This window comes from Pelmatolapia mariae, linkage group LG3_W (genome assembly GCF_036321145.2).
Source record: "Pelmatolapia mariae isolate MD_Pm_ZW linkage group LG3_W, Pm_UMD_F_2, whole genome shotgun sequence".
Classification (NCBI taxonomy): domain Eukaryota; kingdom Metazoa; phylum Chordata; class Actinopteri; order Cichliformes; family Cichlidae; genus Pelmatolapia; species Pelmatolapia mariae.
In genome coordinates, this window is record NC_086229.1 from 85840731 (window position 1) to 85862865 (window position 22135).

Sequence of the window (22135 nt, forward strand, 5' to 3'; positions counted from 1 at the left end):
ACAAATGCATCCCAGTTTGGACAACATATTAAAGATGAGGTCGGAATTATATTTATCCATGTTAGATTTATTAAACAAATACACAAGAAGACAGTTACTGGTTTACCATGATGAGGTCTGCATGACCTTAGCTCCACAGCTCCACACATATACCTGATTTTCTTTGTACAGGTACTCAGTACAAGGCTCCACTGATCAAATCTTGAGAATTATTAGATCAATAAAGTGTAACAATTGTACACTGTTTATAAAAGATGGATTATAGCAACTGTGACGTCAAGTACTATGCAAAGTCATATTTTGTAACAACTCTGTAGTTGCCAGTTAGGCTTTCCACAGCTTTATCATCTTTTTCCTCCACAGTGGGGCCTATCATTTACAACATACACATGTACTGATTAAGACCTGAAACCTGCGACTTAGGTCTGAAGCTTATTAGACATAAGTTGTAACTGAGTGCATAGATCAGGTCAGCATTTTCTCATATATGTTGTACAAAACGACACACTCACTGCTTCATTAGTTACCAATGCTAGTACCGGGTTGGACCCTCTTTGACCTTCGTTCTTCGTGGCACAGATTCAACAAGATGCTGGGAAATTTCTCTGACATTTTGGTTTATGCTGACATGACAGCATCACACAGTTACAACAGATTTGTTGTTGCAAATCTCCCATTCCACCACATCCCAAAGGCGCTCTACTGCACTGAGAAATGTGGTGATTTGAGTTTGTGACATCGTGCCTTATCTGCTTGGACGCCAAATTCTGACGCTATCATCGAAACGTTGCAGCACAAATTCACAATGATCAAAGCATGCAACATTTTTCCAGTCTTGTCAGGTTTTGGTGAGCCCGTGTGAATTGCTGCTCGCTGGATTTTATCTAGTTTTCAGATCTTTATCTATAAACCCTAGAGATGGTTGTGTGGGACAATCCCAGTAGATAAGCAGTTTCTGAAATAGACCAGCACCTCTGGCACCAACAATCATTCTTCATTCAAGGTCACTTAAGTTGCCATTCGCTCCCATTCTGTTGCTCGGTTTGAACTTCAGCAGGTCAGCATGACCATGTCTGCGTGCCTAGGTGTACCTAATGAAATGGCAAGAACGCAAGGTTAAGGAACTTCACAATAGATTTTGGTTTTCAGACATAAAGCTGCATCCATCTGCAGGTAGTGAGTGAGTACTTATGTGCATGTGGTGCTTCATCTAGTGTTTCCAGTAGTAACAATGCATCTGTAGAGGGCTATTTCCTGCTGTGTGCTGGATGAGAAAGTCCATATGTTAAAACAGGACATGTTAGCAACTAGCTGGTGGACATAGTGGGGCGTTTATCAGCTGATGAGCCAAATGTTTCCTGATGAGTTATCTGAAGCCAAAAAAAATAAAAATAAAAAGACAAAGCACTGGATTTAAATTCATAGTTTCCACTCAAAATAGAAGCTCACAACTTTTAGGGGTCATGATATCGTGTTTTAGGTTTATAAGCTTCTGCTTCAAATAGCACAACTTTATTATTATTTTTTGTTCAAAGTGGTTTGAAACATTTTAAATGACGCACTTAAATGTTATAAAGCGACAGTTCTTTTCTTATAGTATGTGTTTTGATGGATTCCAAGGCAGTGTTGTAGGTCAGTCTCCGCACCGCTAGGTGGAGTGCTTTCACATTAGAGAAACAAGGCTGCGGTCCAGTCGGTGACGTTATTATCTGCAGCGTTGCTGCGGTCACGCGGGGTTTAAATAAGGCATTGTTTATTACACGAGGCCCAAAGTAAAAGTCTGTATATTTAACGATCAACATGAGCGAGTTTCACTCATTAGGTAGCATATTGTGTTTCGTTAGAGTCACTGAGATAGTAAAGTCTGTAGAACATTTGCCGTTTGTGTACTCGCTCTCCAGCTTTTAATCGTTTTCACAAAGTTCCCACAAAGTGTTTCTCTGACTGTTGGCGGGAAATGCTGCTGACGGCATTATAAGGCGAGACATGACGGACTTTGTCCCTCTTCGACTTCAAAGAGATTCAAGACTTTGGTGTTTGTGAAGCATGGATTCTCTCTTGATCTTCTTGCATCCTAAGTTGCAAGTTGCTCCTAAGAATGCAGTGTTTTTCCAACAAAACATGTCGCCCACTCCCAAAGTACCGCTTTTTCTAAAATTATCATCCCTCCAATCAGCTAATGTGTGTTTTTGCATCCATGGCTCCACTTCCTGCTCCTCCTCAGTTAGACAGGAAGTCTATGGAAGCCCGGACGGAGCGGTTAGACATGACATCAACAGCCGTGACTTTAATCTCTGTGTCGCCAAACTGCATGGTCGCTCTGATTTCCCTTCTCTCTGGGGTTCCTGCTCCTGCTCCTCCCACCGCACCCGGTGGCGGTAACGGTTCGGGCAGGTCTAAGGTTATTGTCCCACACTTCCTGACTCCAGGGTCGGAGATGTATGTGACATCATCGGTGGCGGTGCAGTAGATGTTGATGATGATCTTCCGTTGGCCTAGACGAGCAGGCGTGTAGCTTCGCCTCACAACCTCGCCCAGGGCCACCGACTGATCGACGGAGACGAAGCGATCGAGGATGTCCGTGCACCACTCACGACCGTCTTTGATGAGGAGTTTATCCCGTGGGTGGCGTCCCTCCACAAACCTGTTCAGGACACCAACACCATAGGTCAAAGGGCAACGACGCACTCGGACCTGTGACAGAGAGCGAGAGAGAACGATCGTAAGATAATGTGTTACAGCGCTACTCCGATACTGTCCGGTATTCCCGAGCTCTCACCACGGTGGGATCCAACCCGAAGAGCACAGCGCCCTTCAGTATCGTAAGACCAACGTCGTGAGGAATGATGATGCGGCACGTCCTCCCCAGTGCCTTCTGGACGGCTTTTTGCAGCATAGGGGATTCTGCAAAACCGCCGACTAGGAAGAGGAAACGCACACCACGCACTTCTGGTTTTGTCATCAGCTCCTCTGTGAAGGAAGAAGATATAAAGCTTCTTTATAAGTAATTTGGCTTTCCATTGAGAGTATTTCTGCCTTTTCCAGCGGCTATCCCTGGTGTTTCTTCATGTCAAACCCTTTGTTGACTCCCAGCTTTCTTTTAATGACCACCAAATATTCATACTGGGAAACCATTCCATGGTTTTGAATGTACCACTGGCATGCACTTGATTTGAAACAGACTGCATTTTTCTGCTTTTGTTCTCTTTTGAAAAGGCTGGAAAACCTAAAAATGAAATCACAACCATCTTGAAAAGGGTCCCAAGGAAAGCCATTATGTTTTGATTGATTTGAGCTGTAATTTGTAGCTGTAGCAGCTTTTGTCCTTGTACATCTGAATAAGCACACTTCATAGTTCTGGCAGTCGATAATCTAGTAAGGTCAGGAGTTCGAGCAGTGTGCAAGAATCTAAGCAAACTCATGTCCCATCTTTAGTAATTTAGTAGATTTAGTAATCTGTTTTTTGTTATGTTTTTGTTTTGTGTTTTGGAAAAAAAATCTGAATTAAAAAGTCACCAAATATTGGTCTTAAAAAATACTATAACCTAACCAGGCTTTACGAATGATGGAAAATACATGGTCACAACGGGGTATAAAAATAGTGCCGCTAATTTCCTTCTGCATGACAAGTGCATTTCATTACTGGGCCCCTAATAGAGCTGCTAGGTGTTGATGAGGATTCAGTTTAAATTTGTTTTAAAAAAAAGACGGTGATTTAGTTTTGATGAGTTAAATTCTATTATTTCATTAGTCAGTTACCTAGCACTAATTAGCTGAACTCTATTGCGCATGATTAACCCATTATGTGCACCCACAGACAATAAAATGATGGACATAACTTCTGGGTCTGAAAAGCGAAGCCAAAGCATCAGCGCGTGAAACCTACATTCTTTTCAACGGCCACCAGATGGCGATAGCTGTGATTACGAAAAGACTTCCTGTCCTATAGAAGTCTACGAGGAAAAAGCTCTCTGATTTGACACAGATAAACACCTCCCTCATGCGTTTGTCACTTGTTTCGAATAAGATATTAATGTCATTTGATTTCAGAGATGAGGATCATCCAGGTTAGGCTCATTTGCAAGCAGTTTCACGCTCAGACACGCCCCTCTCTCGTCACATCCAGTTTCAACACAAAGATGGCAGAAATTCATCTGGTTCCAGGCGTCAAAATGGGATTAATGGGTGACTTCATGGTAGCTGCGTCTATTTTTTATGTTTTTAATGTGTGCACTTGAATTTTGCCAGTGTTAACAAACAGCTCTACCCTGTTGTTGAAATATGGTCACTTCTGGTTCCAAAAACCCCTTAAAAATGTCGATAATTTCAAGGGCCTATTCTGCACAGGTTAATCTTGAAGCCCAAGCACGGTGTTCGTTGAGCTTGAATACTAGTTTTATCTCGGAAAGCCTTTGCACTGGCTTTCTCCTGGGGTTGTTTTTCAGGTTTCTTCTAGTAGATTTACTGCAAAGTTAAACAGAAGAGTTATGTGAAAGTACACAAAACATAAGTGGGGAGTTGAAGGAAAAGGAAGTTTTTAAGTGCCCGGGTCTTTTATGTCAGTCAGTACATTTTTGTGTATAGCATGTGCACAGCAGCCCCTTGTCTTTCTTACCAATGTGCTTCACAATCTTGCTGATGGTGGGCTGGAAGAGCTCATTCATGGCTTCCTGTGTCAGCCGCAGCATCCCCTGGGAGGACCACTTCACTATATTCATACTACACACACAGAAGGAAGAAAAAAATCACTCTGTCATCTAAAGTTGCACGTACGCTCGTTGTTCACTCATCGCACCTCTCAGCCCACACTCACTTGCTCCTTCTCAGGGCAGCCTCCACACTCTGCCCTCTGTGCCTCTTGTAGTAGTCGATGAAAGAGAAAGGCAGGGAGATGTTGAGGGCGTTGGTCCTGCCCGGAGACGCTGTGCGTTTCCTCGCCTCAAACGCGATCATGAGGTCCACCCAGGCCGCTGGCCGCTTGGCTTTAAAGCTCTGGATGAAGTCCTCGCCAAAAATCTGGCACAGCATGGCTTCGAAGGCCAGGTCGACGCCGACGGCGCCGTAGGGACCGCCTGGCGGAAACACTGCAGCTATGGAAACTGTAGGAAATGTGTTTGCTTTTTTTGTCCTTTGTAAAAGGATGTACCTGAGGCCTTGTAGAGCTCTTTAAGAGTTCCCTGTGGCTGCTCAATCTGATGGACTGTCAGGTCAACTGTTCCTCCTCCGCAGTCTGCAACCACATATCTATCACCTACACAGAGAGCGCACGGATGAACACATGCTGTTGTTTTGTTTGCATCCTAAGAACATTTTTGCTTTTTCATACCTCATGTTTCAGATATTTGAGAGAAAAAAACACATATCAAGCACATCAAGCTTGTAGGAGGAAATCGTGGAAGATAACGTGTCTTCATTTTTGTGGACGATGCAAAAATGCATGTGTGTATATTGGGTTTGTCTGCAGCTTCCCCAGAAACTCTTGAACACGCAGTGTTTTGAATGTAAACAACCTTGAGGCATCTGTGGTTGCTGCTCTTCCCCTGCTAGAGTGTATGTTTGTGATATGTCCGGTGATAAGGGTTAGTTTTCGTGTAGCTACCCTGACGACTGCACGCTAAACACAAGAGCTCATGAGACGTGTAGAAGCGAGTGAGGAAGAGAAAAGAAGGCGTGTGGTGGAAATGAACAGAAATAAAAATATAAGACGAGAGGAGGAATCAAAAGATGTTTGCAAGGCAGGAAGATAAGAGAGTCTCTTCTTCTTTACTGTATCTACCGTGCAGAGAGTCTCATGGGCTGGGTCCTTCCTGTGTGTGTGTGTGTGTGTGTGTGTGTGTGTGTGTGTGTGTGTGTGTGTGTGTGTGTGTGTGTGTGTGTGTGTGTGTGTGTGGAGAGGGAAGAGAGCACGAAGGGTCAGCAGGCGCACGTGGCTCCACATAATGCTGTCATGCCTCAACAGCAGAGTGAACAACTTTCATTCTATAACCCAGGAAAATGCAACATTAAAACAAAAAAAAAAGATCTTATTATTAAAACACATCAGGCAGCCATAATTACATTATTTAAATCAATTCAAACGGGACCTGCAAACATCAGGTTTGGGGTTTGTCCTCTATTAAAGCGGGTGGGTTTGCTCCTCAGAGTCTGCAGGCTGGGGTTAAAGTTCAAAGTCATCAATATCTCCCACATGTGGGGTCTGCCTGTCTCTCAGGCTCACATACGCACAGATGGCCTTACCAGTCTGCAGCTCTGACCACAGCTCTCCAGTTCCACTCTCCACCAGGAAGGTCCTGCTGTGTCTGGATCGCCTCAGCTGCTCCCTTGCTGTAACAGAACACACACACACAGAATTATCTATTTATTTATTTTTTATTTCTTTGCTATTCAGAGGCACAAGCCAGAACCTCTTTTGTCTTTCTGTGAGCCCCCCAAAAAAGTTGAGCATTGAGGTGAAAGTGATGCTTCTCCAGATGGTTCCATCACATTGGCATTACTAATTTTGGGAGAAAAACATAGAATCAAAAGGGAATTCTTGAAAACAGTTCATCATCTTGTCTGTCAAAGACTAAAACTGTTATCAGCTGTTTCCACAGCAGGTAGCTCTGCATGTTTGATTTGGCAGTTTTTTCACAGGATGCCCTGCAGATGCAACCCCAAGGGGAGTTTGTGTTACCAGCTGGAATCAAGCCAGAGACCTTTCACCTGCCAAGTGTTATCCATTACACCTCTGGAGGCGCTTGATCAGGTTAAAATCAGTAACATGAACATATTTATAGGCTGGTACAAAAAACAGATTTGGTCTTTAGGCCACTCTGAATGATGAGGAGCTGTCCCCAATCTTTGCTAATTTATCTATTTTGGACCATTTTAATATAAATGAAATATCTAACAAAAATAATGGCTTGCTGTGTGACATTGATCACCCATGACTTTTGCGCTTGGTTAATGAAATCCCAGCTTTTTCTTAGTGTGTTACTGAGCACTAATTAGCAGCTATCTGCATCTGTACATTTTCACATTTCGTGGATACAGCGTACTAACCAGGCTTGTTAGCCTAAACTGATAATTAAACCCTCCATCCATCTGCTGACCTAAATATGTGACCCAGCAGTAGAAGAGCAGACCATGAACACAGACCTAGAATCCCAGCTGTGCACAGAAACAGCAAAGCAATGGCTTTCCAATATTTACAGTGTTGGTTGTCCTAATGTCACTTCCTGCAAACATCTCTCAAAACCTTACCCCAAAAATGCAGTTCATTGATCAGTTTATGATGCATAACCTGCAAATAACACAATTATGCCCCAAATCCTCATCCTGGAAACCTCTATGAGGGCAAAACCTCAAAAAGGCCTGGATGTGCGACCTTGCTGGTGAAGTGAAAGAAGTTTGTTATCGCACTGATGTTGGTGACTTTTGCATTCTCAATCTGTGTTGATAATACTGGATTGTGATCGATTAGTGGGTTTCGAGTGATCAGTGGAGCATTTCAGAAACTGCTGATCTGCTGAGAAAGGATGGACAGACACATCTAGGGTTTACAGAGAGGGATATTTTCCTGGCACACTTTGGGCCTCCTTTAAATGCCACAGCCTACCTGAATGCTGTTGCTGACTGTATGCATCTCATCTTGTGCCATATAGGAGGCACTCAACGGCCTCCACAGTCACCAGATCTTAATCCAGTAGATGTGGTTAAAAAGAGATTTGGATCATGAATGTGCAGCTGACAAATCTGTGTCAGCTGTGCGATGCTGTCCTGTCAATATGGACCAAAATCTCTGAGGAATGTTTCCAACACTGAAATTTTACCTGTTCTGAAGGTAAAAGGGGTTCCAACCTGGTACTAGCAAGATGTACCTAAAAAATGGTCCGCGAGTGTTTAGTGCACTTTTATCAAGACATTTGAAGTCTTGTGAATCGGTTACAGTAAATTGGCTTGGTGTCTGTTAGTAGGTCTGCCTCCTGAATTCTGCATTAGGGTCCTTAGCCCTGCAGTCCAGTAATTTGACCGTCATTTATATGATCTGGAATAAAGAACTCATGATAAAAAAAGACAATATAACTGTTTGCCTCCAAGTGACCAAATAACTAATTACAAGATTAATGCACTTAAAAAAAAGAAGGAATTTCTCTGGACTCTCTCCAGCTGCGAGCCCATAGAGTCATCACCACCGTTCACCACCTTGCACCGCCTCGCCTGGATTCAAACATTCTTTATCTCTCTGTATAAACACACTTGCTGCACGGTCAGACACTTAAGTTTGCTTTTGACTACTACTCCTCAATGCAAAGAGGTTCGAGCCAAAGCACAATCTTCCTCAACTTCAACCCGGCAGAGATAAATGTTTGTAATTTATGCTACATAGGAGTGTTTATGGCATTTGTGCAGGACGAAGCATAAATCATCCGATCCAAGTTAAACAAGAAAACCATGCAGTCATAATATTTTTATGTGACAGGAGCAATTTGTTGGAAATGAAGAATGATCTCGAATTTCAACATTTTGTTTGTTCTCGACGTGTAAACTGTGAGAGTGGCGGCCTAAGTGGACGAATGGGGGAGGCAAACAAAAACACAGCAGGCTCACATGCAGCTGGCAAAAATACAACATACCTGACAGGCTGTTTGACAGAGCAGATACACTATATATGTGTCCACACGTCAAGGTGAACACATGAAAGGAGACATAATGGTTCTGAGAACCAAATAGTTACAAATCAATGGAAAACTAGATGAGAAAGTTAAAATGTAAAAATATATATACAGCATAAGGCAGTTTTTTTGATTAGTCATTTGGCAAGGGTGCTGGTAAACTGTGAGCCTGATGAAAGGCAAGCATAAACATGTGTGTCATAGGCAGCGAGCACAGCTTTTGATGGAGGTTAGTGCTGGTGAAAGTGGTTTTTACATGGTTTTCTCAAACCGCATGAACACCACACACCACAATAATTAGAGTAATCGACGGGGGGTTGTGGGGGAATAAGAACAAAGGTTGGAGACTTATTGGGCAACACTGTGTTGAAAGCAAATATACTCTTACTGTTGTTTAAGGACCTTGGATGACACAGAAGGTAATGTATGTACCTCTGTGTGTGTTTGTGTGTGTGTGTGTGTGTACATAGTAAATGAAGCTGAACAAAGAACAGCACAATCACACAGGCCTTGATTTCGCTGGTGCCTGCGTGTATGTTTTACAGGGGTGATGAATGGAACGCAAGTCTGGAAACCATTTACATGAAACAGCAGAAAAAGAAAATGTGTGTGCGTTAACGACTCCCCGGTGCTATCTTTGGAGATGAAATGAGGTGGAAGACGCGCTAAAGATAGTAAAAAAACACAGACCAAGTGTGTGTGTGTAAATACGTCTGTTTGCTCGAGTCCTCGGAAAGCGAGCGAAAACGTGAAAGAGGTAGAGAAAGTCTGGGAGAATAAAGGGAAAAATGAAAGTGAGTGAAGGAGAGGGAGACTGACAGGCCAGGAGGGGGTGAGATCATAGTCTCGCTGCACCTTGTTCCAATTACAATATCCTGTGTTTAGTGTGTGTGAATGTGTGTGTGTGTCACTGACTGCATATGTATAAGTGGGCCTTTGCAGGGGATTTTGGTCAGCATATGCGCCCACTGAATTATGCATCACTCTTCTTTCTCCCCAGCTTGAAATGACTTTTCTTCATTGCTACATCTTCGTGGTATTTCCTTCATGTGGGCATGAAGGACACGCTCTTCTGTTTTGGAAGTTTTTTGTTGCGTTTTGGCTTTTTGTTAAAGTTCTCACTTGTGTACTGGTTCTGGAGGTACTTTCCCCGACTGTAAATCCCCATATTTGAATTTTCTTTTAAAGCTGCGCTCTGATCCAGATTTCTATAGCAACAGTGGCTCACATTACTATGTGTAATGTGAATGAAGTACTTTGTAGGCATACACTCACTGAGAAATATTGCCTGAATTTATTTTCATTTCATTTGGCAAACCTTTGGGTCATAGCTTTGGTTTTTCATGAACAAAACACGACTAGGTATTGATCTACTTAGTGTATCTATTGGCAACTACACTACAAACCCCTAAAAATGGTAAAACCAAAAAAAGGAACCAGATGTCCTTAATTTGTTTAAGCTGGTGACATTTTTTCATTGAAAAAATTTCAAAGAATTTCATTGCACAAAGAAATGCCATTTCTCTTGTGACACATGACAATAAACACTTCGAATCTTTGAATCTTTTTTCATTTTAATCTTTTAATTAAATTCCAAATGTACTACGTCACTTATAGACAAATCAAAGTAATTATTACTGATTTAACATATTCACTTAATAGGACTTACTTTGGGTAACTGTTTTGTAATCACACAAAGTAGTATAACTATACATTCCTAAATTACACGCCACAATTGCTAAGAGTTAAATGAGATCATTAATTATATGGTATGTGACCTTTTTCTTCTAATGAACTCATGCTTACTAAGCCACAGACCTCAGTGATGCCTTTGACATGGATGGCCATCCGTCAGTGACTCAGATGCAGCCCTAAAATGGTTCAAATGATCTCTTATACCAAGAAATCTTGTTGTCTTTGTTCAAGGCTTTGTGTCTTTGAGTCCCACCAAGCTTGGTTCTTGGGCCCCTGTTATTCATTTGTCTCACATCTCTGGGACAGATTATTGAAAGTTTTAAAACAAGCTTAATTGTTACTTATTTGCTGATGATAACCAGCTTTATTTCTCAAACCACATGAGGTCTGTAAGGTTATCAATGCTAACGCCAAAAATGGTATCAGGGATCAGTAAAAATGGTAAAACTCTGCAGCTTGATGCTGATTTTGGTTCTGGTTGTCGTCCTCCTTATCAAGAATAATCTGGGACTGCTGGCCTTTGTTGTTAATGTCAGTATGTGTAATTCAGAGGTTATCCTTGATCAACCCCTGTCCATGTTAAACAAATGTTTCCACCAGGGAAATATTTCACCGCTCCCTATATTGACGTGTAATTTTCTGGTTTTTAATTTAGTAAATGTTTAACAGTATCACTCCACTAATAATGTCCCTTCACTGGCAGCATTTAACATCTATGATCCAGTTAAAAATCCTCTCCCTTGCTTACAGATCGTTGTACGGTCACGCTACCTTGCATGTGGTCGTGCTTCTTTAACTTTAGTGTTCTGCCAGCTCACTCAGGTCAAACAATCTGAAATGACTGTTTGCGCCATGTTATGATCTAAGGACATGCAATGATAGAGCCTTTGAGGCTTTGCACTGCTCTTACTCGTGTTTTAATAATTGCAGTTTTGTTATATATTATTTTTCATCTTTTTTAAATTTGTTTTTCAAATGTTCTTTTGTGTTTTGTGTCATTTACCTGCTTTTTCTATTAGCTTAGATTATATTCTAGAATGCACTTGGTGAATCCTGTCCGCTAAAAACACTAATCTTAAGTATTTCTTCCTTGTGTATTTTAAAATTGTTATTTTTAACATGGACACACTGCACACTCCTATCTGTGCTGTTACTGACATTCAATAAACCAGTTACATACTTCACTTATATTGTTACAGCATCACTGTTCTGACATTTTTCCTTCCCTCACCCCCAACTAGTCATTGCAGATGGCTACTTCTTCTTGAACCTGGTTCTGCCCTCAGTTTCTTCCTGTTAAAAGGGAGTTTTTCCTTCCCACTTTCTCTGTATTATTGTAGGGTCTTAACAATATCTTACAATATAAAGCTCCTGTGTCATTTGGCACTAACTGTAGCAGCCTTTAAGTACTATTTGAGTTCTATTTTCATTTAAAAAGTGTAAAATGTAGTAGAAATTCCAGCTTGTTCCTTTTTAAGAGTTTCATGTGATTTCTCATGAAATGTTAAGTGCTTTTCTTGTACTTTGGCTATGCAGAAAGTGATCTACTGCCACAAACTTAACTAAACACTAAACACATCTAAGGAAAAGCTTTTCTGGCACAGCGTAAAGTTAATTAAAGAGCTGATGTGCTAAATAGTTCCTTGCTTCCTCTTCATGGGAATTGTGTGGTCTGTTTCAGATCAGACCCTATGGTCTATCCAAACACTTGCATTGCACACACAACTGCAAAGTCATCTGAGGCAAAACCATGAGTAGTATCTGCATTCAGATCGCTGTCCTTAGTGTGCTCTCTTTCTTTGTCTTTAATTAACAGAGGCGCATTTAGCCTTTGAAAAAAAGACCCCACAACCCCCAAGTGAAATCAAAAAGCAGCATTTCCAGGAACACAGTGCGGTTTCACGCTCATGCTAATGGCAAAGTCAACAACAAGACCCCTGCTCAACAGAAATTACATGCACACATGCTCTCTGTTCTCTACCTTGTCTGAAGCTGGAATCAAAGGGCCGGGAGACGTCTAATTCCAGGCCGTTTGTGATTGGCTGCATGCTCAGGTCAATCACCTGGTGGAGGCGGAGCTTCCGACAATAAATGGACGCAGCCTCGGGTTCAAGAGCAATGAGGAGCTGCTCAGGACAGTCAGGAGACACCAGACCAGCCTATAAAGGACACAGCAGAAGCTTTACCCATATTGTTGACTGACAGGCAATACTTTTTAATACCTGGATGAAAATCCTTTTAGTCAATTTCTGCCTGTGGTTTAGAAAATATGCACATCATCAAAATCCTTCCCCCCCCCCCCGCTCAATTGAAATGCTCTGCAGGCGCTTACTGCAGCCACCTTCAGCTGTTGCTTGTTTGTGAATCTTTGTGTCCTCAGTTTTGTTTCTGGTAAGTGATTTAATAACTGTAGCTTAAGGATCAGGTGATCGTCTTGATCTTTCTCTGGCATTATCCATTTGCACTGTGAAGTGTTGTATGAGTAGTTTTACAGCATTTGGCTGAATTTATCCTGCTACTTCTTTTAGCAGTCACAACATCATTGAAGACTGGTTCCACTGGCAGCATTAGATGCCCATCCTGTAACATTGTCTCCACTATATGATGTGGTATGCTTCGCATCAAGAGCTGTTCCTTTATGTCTCCATACGTTTTTCTTCCCATCTTTCTACTATATCATCTTAGTTTCATTGTCCAAAGGATCCCCCTCTTTTACAATCTTTCTGGCAAATTTTAATTTGGCCTTTAAGTTCTTTAGTGTAACCAGTGGTTTGCACCTTGTATTTACATCCATGAACATATCTCTTGATCCTAGTTTTGCACATAGCACTTTGCTTTCAGACTTCTGGCCTGCTTGTGGTTGCTAGAGTAGAATGGGAGGCATAGTCTTCAGCTTTCAGCTTCCCAGCTTGCATTCGGGAGACAGTTTTAAAATTAGGCTTAAAACTTTCCTTTTTGATAAAGCGTATAGTTAGGGCTGGATCAGGTGACCTTGAATCCTCCCTTAGTTATGCTGCAATAGGTCTAGGAAGCTGCTGGGAGATTCCTGTGATACACTGAGTGTTTTTTCTTCACTCACCTTTTTTTACTCTCTATGTGTTTACACACCACTGTGCATTTTAATCCTTAGCTATTATTAATCTCTGGCTGTCTTCCACAGAGTGTCTTTTGTCCTGTCATCCTCCCCTCACCCCCAACCAGCCGCAGCAGATGGCTACCCATTGCTGAGCCTGGTTCTGGAGGAGGTATCTTTAGCTAAAAGCGAGTTCATTCACTATTTCCCTAATATTTTGATCAAGAAAACTAGAATATGAAATCATGAATGTATTATGAATTTTAAAAATATAGCTAATGTAGGGAGAAAAAGAGAAAAATAATATAGAGAGTGCATGGATGCATGTTGTAATAATAGAGATAATTAAAGGAGCCATTCATATATTTACAACTCAAATGTCAATGTTATTTAACATAAGCAGCACACACACTCACACACTAAACTACAGTGGATACAAATAAATAGAAACAAACACACATGGTGAATGACAGCAATGGGAGCAAATTCACTGACAGTTGGGATAAAACACTGAATAGAGTAGGAGAGGTGTATAAGCATAACTCATGATATATTGGGGGTAAAGTTGAGTGTGAATGTGTGTGTGTGTGCGTGCAGGGCGGGGGTCTAGTTTAAACTTCCTGTGTTTGTACGCCGGTCTCCCTCATTGTTCAGCCCTGATGACATCATCACCAGCAGGAAGTGCACACGCCCCAAGAATCAAGCCAGGAGCCAGCTCAGGGTAAGTGTGTGTGTGTGTGTACCAGTGTTAATATCAAAAAGTGTATGGATTCGACTATTCATGTCTGTACTAAAGTGACTAAATGGTAGATGGCAGATAAAAGTAAATAAATAATCACAGTGTTTGTTGCGTCAGTAAAGAAAGGGTGGCATTAAGAGTAAAAGGTTGTGGAGTCTTTCCCAGGCTGGTCCTTTCCCATTGATTTATACTGGGATAGGACCTCTTGCATTCCTGGGCTTGTACGTACACTTCCTACACCTTACATGTACAGTTCATAGAGGACGGTGTGTGCATGGGTGGGAAGATGTGCAAAGAGGAAAAAAGCAGTGTTGTAATTTGTGTGTGTGTGTGTGCGTGTGTGTGTGTGTGTGTGTGTGTGTGTGTGAAAGAGATTGTAAATAATCCTCTGTGAGAACATCAGTCCTTATCTCATGCTTTATTCACTATCTTTCTTTCCATTGGCCTATTGTTCTTCCTATTCTTCCGATTCTCACACACACACACACACACACACACACACACACACACACACACACACACACACACACACACACACACACACACACACACACACACACTCCACAGTGATTCCCTGTGTATCCACATGTGCACAACACTGTAATACACCGTAAATAATAATAATAATTTTAAAAAATCAAAACAACAGTGTGTTTTCATACCAGGTATGCTGCTTCTCTCATGAACTGTTTGGCAGGTTGTCTCCACACAGCAGGAACAGTAATCACCCATCTGATCTCATCTCCCTCCAGCACTGATGAAGACTGGTCTTTCACCTCCTAAAACAGGAGCCCCCCCCCACAAAAAAATCATTTTCTTCTTCTACTCTCAAGTGAACCACACAGAATGAAGTGATCCCCCAAGGGGTTTCATTTAAAAGTGCTAAATAAAGGTACAGCAAATACACATTCACGTCCTATCCTAGAATATGTGAAAGTATTCACTGTACTGCAATGGTGAATGAAGTGATCTGAGGTGTACCTTCAGCGCATGTTCCCTGAAGAAGCGAAGGGCATGAGCAAACACGTCTATGGCCCTGACCTTCTGACCGTTCACCGCCTCCAGTTCCGTCTCCATAGTGAGGTCCTGCAGCAAACACAATCACAACTGCTGAAAAAAACAAAACGCTGCACCAAGAAGTCTGCAGCACCAGTTAAAGCTTGTTACTTTCAACCACAGTTTTACTTCTCAGCTGTGGGCAGTGATATAAAAATCTCCCACTCTTGCACATGTCAGTTCACCATAATGTCATGCAGAGAGGACACATAGTTAGGTTTCTCTTTATAGCTTTAACACCGGGTACGAGATGCCACTATTTCCACATGTGTTTCTTACACTTGTGCTGTGGATCTTCATTTTGAATTTGTCAAAGTAAAGCCAGTGCCGGGCCTCTTCTGGATCCAAGTCATGGTAGAAGTCTCGAGCGGCAAACCCAAAACTGTGGAACCGCAAATCTGGAGTGAGCAGCAGACATGTTGGGCTCTTTTGGTTGGCCACTCCAGGGTCGCCACCCTCCCACCGCCTGCATTTAGTGAAGAACCACTGTCAAAACTTCGAAATAAAAATACAGAGTATATAATTGATGAGAATACACACAGGCTCTTACTTCATCATGTGTATGGCTTCTGAGTCCTGTGTGAAGCTGAAAGCGTAGCCGCTGGAGGTCGTCCCAAAGTCTATAGCTATGACAACGGAGAATGGACAGGCCATCCGGGGCCTGACCTCCACCCTCTTAGAGAGCGATGAGAGATAGAGAGGTAAGAATGGATACGGTTTCTATCAGTAAACCTGGTGGGGTTTTTAAACTGACATTCCTAACGTTAGTGGACAGAGTCAGAACAGAATTAATAAGCTGGCTTAGAAATCAGAAGCTATTTTTGATGGACCTCTACTTGCATACATTGGCGCCAAGTTGGTGTGTTTCTTTGCCACTAATTTCAGTCTCTCCGTAAGTTTTATACTGTAAGGTAAATGTTATGGTAAACCACTAAGAGCAGTTAGAAGTGGATGTGGCATTGCAGGCCTCGTTTAAGGACTTTATATAAAGTTAAATAAGTAGTAAGAGAGGAATGGGTGTGTAGGAGTGCCTGTGGTGAGTGGCCGTGTGTGTGTGTGTGTGGGTGCAGTAGCTACCGGTGAGGGTGAGGGTGTGAGGGGAGTGATGCTGCAGTCATTTCTGGCTGTGGCAGGCGAAGATGGGGTGGATACGTTTTCACCTGGAAGACAAGGGAAGAGATGAAATGTGTGAATATGCAGTGGTGCTAACAGGGGGTGTGGCTAAGGAGGGAAGTGAACGCGAATCCCCTCTTAAATATGAAAGTTTCTTTAAGTCTTAATATTGGAAAAGCATTATATGCACTCCCTGAGAACAAACATAAAGGTCATCGTGTCTGTTTAAGGAGATATGCAGTTATGGGAAAACTATTATCATAAGAAAGGAGGTGGTTCTGAACTGTCATCAGCTACTGATACTAACATGCTGAAAGTGTATTTGCTGAGTAACTGCAGAAAACACCTCATTTTTCACCGTGGAGGTTAGAAGATTAGGTCAAATGTAAACACACTTGACCTCTCTAGATCAAAAAGTGATAATCGTAATGAAATGGAATCGTGGGAATGCCACTGGAATGTGAAGTGTGTAGTATACCCAAGTGGGAGAGGGACATGGAAAGGTCAGCATGTCCACGGTCCAACAGATAAAGAAGGAGAAGTGAGTCATTTGGACAGGACTGCAATAACAAACGAGTGTTGATGTGTGTGTGCGTGCGTGTCAGTGTTTCAGTGTGTATCTCACTTAGTATCTGCAAGCTGTTGGAGTCTGGCTGCAATACGTCAGCCATCTTTACAGGAGCCAGGGTCTGCAGAGAAACAAACCGATGATAACATGATGAATGGAGAACGATGTCTGTGGAAAACACTGCTGTAATACATATTATCATCTATTTGACTCTTAACACAAAGAAAAAGAACTTTACCCAAGTTTCATGATATATTTATATGATGCATTAGCTTTTTTAAAGCAAAGTCTTATCTGGCAGGCACACTGGCAACACTGTTGCCTCAGAAAAAGAAGAAGGTCCTAGATTTGAGTACACTGGGCAGCAGAGATCTTTGTGTGTGGGGTTTGCATACTTCCCCTGTGCCAGCGTGGGTTCTCGCCTCCCACAGTTCAAACATATAAATGTTTGGTTATTTTGTGATTCCAAATTGGTTGCAGAGTGGGGTTGCTGAGTGCTGGGCTGCATAGTGCGTAAAAGTCCGTTCCAAACCTCCTCTTGCACAAAAACTGTGCACCAAAGCTTCCTTACATGGGTTTAGACAGCATAGCAGCTCCTGTACTTTTGCCCATGTAGTTTATCATCTGCTGCAGATACAATGATTGAAACCTGACCTTTTTATTCACATGTTTCAAAATAACAGCACATGGATATCATGGCTCCATCAGTTCACTAGCAGGTGCACTTTTATGGCCTTCAGGGATGCTTTCGGAAGTCATTGTCAGGTTATTATTCTATAATACTTATTTATTATTATTCTATAAACTCCTGACTATTATTAGTCAGGAGTGTTATTAGTAATAACACTCCTGATCTTTGTGCCATCACAAAAACCAACGTACCAGAGTCAAAGCTTCACATTACGAGGTCTGTTCACCAAACAACATGACGCAGACGCTTCTTTGGAAGGCGCTACGTGCTCCATTAAACATGTTGGAAAAATAGAAATAGAAAGCAAATGGGGAGTTGTTTTGGACGAAGAAAAGTCACATTAATCAGCGAAGGAGGGGAGGTGAACAAAGCACACGCAAACCATCATTCACAGCTAACATCAGCATCAAACTTAAAGCTTTTAGAGCTGCACAGCAAAGATTATAATATGATATAAGTAAATGAGAGTCGATTAAATAGTAAGATATGTTGTTATTATGTTAAAGGCTGGAGTATATCTGCTCCATGCTCTGTACATGTGCTGCATCTGCTGAACTGAATTATTTCTCCTAAAAAGAGCAAGTACTGTATGTGTGTGTGTTTTTTTTTTTTCCTATGGCCAGTGTGTGTGTGTGTGTGTGTGTGTGTGTGTGTGTGTGTGTCTATGTGTGTGTGTGTATGAGTATTGATTACAGCTCTGGGATTATACTGTGATCTGAGCCAGGAGTAAACTAAACAGATGAGTGCAATGAAACAAAGATGTGTTTGTTTAAATCTCTTTCTTGTGAGTGTGTGCGTAAGAGAGAGCGAGAGACTAAAGCGACCATAAGTTAGCTTGACATCCTTTCTTTGCATACATGCATGCAAAATCTGTGCGCATTTATCCGAGCCTGTGCCTGTGACACTGGAATATAACGTGTGTGTGCATCGCTCGCTTCCTTTCCCAGCAGCTGTCCTCACTATTTGATGTTAAAACCAGAAAGAGGATGAAATTCTCCAGCTATTCCCTGCCTTTTTGTTTTGCATATACCTGCCCCCTCAGTAATGTCATTCTTTTTCTCTCTGTCGTCTCATCATCTTCTAAGCTTAATGTGCGGTGGATGCTTCACACCCACCCGAGTCCCAGCCGTGGATCAGCAGAACATGCAACTAAAACTCCTGAGTGACAGATTTTGCAAAACGCTCCACTTTTATGCACCATTAACAATAAGCTCCATCAGTCTCTAGACTGCAGGAGAAACTGCTGACAACATATGTTAGACAGCTTTATCAGCTTTATTGTTGTTTGGTGTATTTGAGCTTTAACAGTCAATTCAAAATCATTGCAAACTTGCACAAACAGGATTTTGCCATCTTAGACAAAAGTTTTTTAGCTCGGAATAGAAGGATTATTGGATTCCTCTTCAGAGAGTAACCAACCTCATTATGCCAACAAGAGCTGGACTCCACAAAAAAAGCTTGATCTTTTAAGTTAACTCACCCTTTAAGTGCTGCTTTCTCCTCTGTGCCCCTTGTTGTTTCAGCCGCTCCTGGCTACAGCACAAAAATATTCCCAAACTCTGGAACTTGGCAAACTTGGAATCTATCTCCAGGGGTTTGCGATGGAGAGAAAAAGGGAAGAGGAGGAAACGAGAGGATGCTTTTCTAGGAATCCCGTGCTAAGAATGCAAGACTTCTTCCCAGCTGACTTGCAGGCAGATTTTCTGGAACCGGAATTCCAGAATCGGAAGAAAATGATGGCTTGTGCAAGAAAAATGACAGGAAAACAAAGAAAATCCTCAGTTGCTTTCAAATGGATTTCTGAATTGGACTTGCAGCTCAGCCTCTCTGCAGCTCAGCTCACCGTCTCCCTGCTCTGCACAGGAATGTCAGAGAAAAGTGGTGACACACGCACACACATGCACAACACAGACACGCATACACCAGTTGCAGAAGTAGGAGGGCTGTGACAGGGCACGGTGGGGGATTTACCCCAATGGGAAATTGCCGTTTGCGTTGGCGACTGAGGGTGGAGTCATTTTGAACAGTTAAGTCATCTCGCCCTCTCGCCTCCCTCCCGCTCCTCCACATCTATCCTTCCACAGATTAATTAGCTCTTCCTGTCTCCCTTTTTGCTCTTCTTTTCATCTTTTTCTCTGTTTTTTCTTTTTTTTTTTTTACTATTTTCATTCTCATTCTCATATCTCGCACTTTCACTGATATTGCAGCTGGCCTTCTTAACCTCTTCACACAGGCGTGCAGATCATACAGATATAGGGGGCGGTAGCAATTTTCTCTTTTTCTTATGCTTTGGGTGTCCGTCCGTGCATTGAGGTTGAGTTCTGCGCTGCAGGGATCTGATTTCTCCCCACTAGAGCTGTGATGGAAAGCATACATTAACCCCTTGTGCTTGCATACACACACACCTACGCACAGACGGCACGTTGTGACTAACTGGGCCCTCTCCCAATGCACAGAAAAAGCAAGAAGTGAGAAGGAAAAATTACCCCAGGTACATACACACACATCCACATATATGCCCCTTATCCCGTCAGATTTCCAAATCAAATTAGAGTGTAGGCTTACTAGTGTGCAAGTGTGTGTGTGTCTGGAAACCATTACCTGGCACGCCTCCCCTTTGCTGCCCAAAAACCAAGAGGCCCCATACAGATCCTGCCATCACCTCTCTCTTTCTCTTTATTGCCTTGTTTCATGCACATGTTTCCCCCCCACATTTAAAGCACACTCTTTCTTTGTTTAATCCCTTTCATTTGATCTCTTGCCCACATTCATTTGCTCCAGTTAATTTTCTAATCATTTACATCAGCAGTCGGGCGGTAACATTTCAGATCTGCGCTTTTCATCATTTTGATTGTGTTCAGCAGTCGGCTTCATCCCGATCATCATCAAATCTACAAGAGGGGCCTCGGGGTCCGCTGCCCCTTTTGTCAGCCTCACCATTCTCCTCCGAGATTCAGACGCAGGAAACTGAGCGCGGGAAGTGATGGAGTCAGGTGACAGGAAGGAACCCCTGCGTGGCATTCCTCTCATGAATTCCACATTATCTCTGGAACCCTGGAAGTCCTCGAGCAAAGGAAACACACCCATAACACAAATTCTAAGACAGCTCCTCTAAATAGCTCACGGTCACAGACACGGCCTGAATGAGAACCTGTTCCCTCCCAAGATAACATCAGACCATATAATGTTGATGCAGAGGAGCCACGTAATAACAATTCCTTTCCTTCTTGGTCACAGCATCCAGCTAACTTGGGTTACCGATGACAGCAGGAAGAAAACAGTAGTTAAAACTCCAGTAATATCCGATGTATAAATAACAACATTATTTTTTAACTAACGTGTTTCACTTTCGCTTGTGGCCTTTATCAAGGACGCTGTGTTCTGTAAATGGTAAATGATACACTTTTATAGGACCTTTCTAATCAGCTGAACACAACAGCTCATTGCATTTAACTATGCAGTCATAGTCAACCTGCTGAAGTTCAAACCATGCATCAAAATAGTGAAGAAAGGTGATTTTGAACATGGTATGGCTGTTGGTGCCAGACACATCAGAGTATTTTAATAAACTGCTGATCTGCTGGGATTTTCCCACATAACCATCTCCATGATCTATATATCCAGTGAGTGACAGTTCTCTTGGTGAAAGTGCATTGTTGAAGAAAAAAGCCAGACTGCTTTGAGCTGATGGGAAGACAACAGTGACTCAAATAACCATTCATTACAACCAAACTATGCAGCACGCAGCACCTCGAACGTTGAAGCAGATGGGCTACAGCAGTAGAAGACCTAACCGAGTGCCACTCCTGTTAGCAAAGAACAGGAAACTGAGGTACTGACTAGAGCTGAAAATTGAACATATAAAGCATTGTCTGGTCTGATGAGCTTTCATGTTGTTTGGCATAAAAAACATGAAAGCATGGATCCGTCTTAACTTTTATCAGTGGTACAGGCTGATGGTGGTGTCATGGTGCAGGGGATTATTTCTTGGCACACTTTGGGACCCTTAGTACCAAAAAAATATTGTATTAAAGCCATCTTTAGACGTCTGCTTCCATCAGGATAACTTACCGTGCCAGAAAGTCCAGATCATCTCAACTTCTATTTTTTTAACTGTTAGAAGAAAATAATTTTCAAAATCTGGGATAAATTAAATCAGTCTTATATCTCATCTTATTAGCTCTTCTTAATGTTGTTAATTAGCATGCTAAGCTTTATGATAAACTAAGTCACTGCTGATGGCATTACTGGCTTCAGTCTTATCAGTGTCTTTGAACAAACTGATTGTGCAGCATGAATATGCAAGACCTTTCCATTTAAGGAGAACATATTCTACTCATTTCCAGCTTCAAAGCTAGTAACTTTACTGATCCTTATTTATCATATACCTTTTTGCAGCCAACAGTTCATTAACTGTCTAAAACAGGCTGTTTCTCTGCTATTAAAGCCAAGTTCCTGCTGACTGGCTGCCCCTTGTAAACAGAAGGTTTAAAAAGCAGGTGGGTGGGGCTACTCTGCCAACATCTAGAGCAATGAAGCTCTAACC

General features: G+C 42.1%; 1 protein-coding gene across 2 annotated transcripts; it reads right to left on the reverse strand.

Moving 5' to 3' along the window:
• Window positions 1–52: 52 nt before the first annotated feature.
• hspa12b (heat shock protein 12B) lies at window positions 53–19436 on the reverse strand. Of its 2 annotated transcripts, none has more exons than XM_063470175.1 (14): window positions 19070–19436; window positions 16956–17019; window positions 16295–16377; window positions 15768–15892; window positions 15497–15683; window positions 15143–15247; window positions 14824–14940; window positions 12331–12508; window positions 6238–6324; window positions 5147–5251; window positions 4814–5072; window positions 4616–4719; window positions 2780–2970; window positions 53–2694 (listed from the first exon to the last, which is right to left on the reverse strand). In XM_063470175.1, exons 2-14 carry the CDS (start codon window positions 16999–17001, stop codon window positions 2221–2223), a joined length of 2061 nt encoding a protein of 686 aa, XP_063326245.1. In that variant the 5' UTR covers window positions 17002–17019; window positions 19070–19436; the 3' UTR covers window positions 53–2220. The 2 variants fall into 2 exon arrangements, with proteins under 2 accessions (XP_063326245.1, XP_063326246.1); XM_063470176.1 differs by lacking the exon at window positions 19070–19436 and adding an exon at window positions 17781–18002.
• Between the last annotated feature and the right edge of the window lie 2699 nt (window positions 19437–22135).

What these genes read in the sequence shown, in the direction of transcription:
- hspa12b (XM_063470175.1), bottom strand. Translation starts at nt 17,001, where the DNA reads ATGGCTGACGTATTGCAGCCAGACTCCAACAGCTTGCAGATACTAA. An exon ending in GAAGCCATACACATGATGAA is followed by an intron (nt 15,684 to 15,767) that starts GTAAGAGCCTGT and finishes CACTAAATGCAG; the next exon opens with GCGGTGGGAGGGTGGCGACC. An exon ending in CAAGATTGTGAAGCACATTG is followed by an intron (nt 2,971 to 4,615) that starts GTAAGAAAGACA and finishes CTTCCTTCACAG; the next exon opens with AGGAGCTGATGACAAAACCA.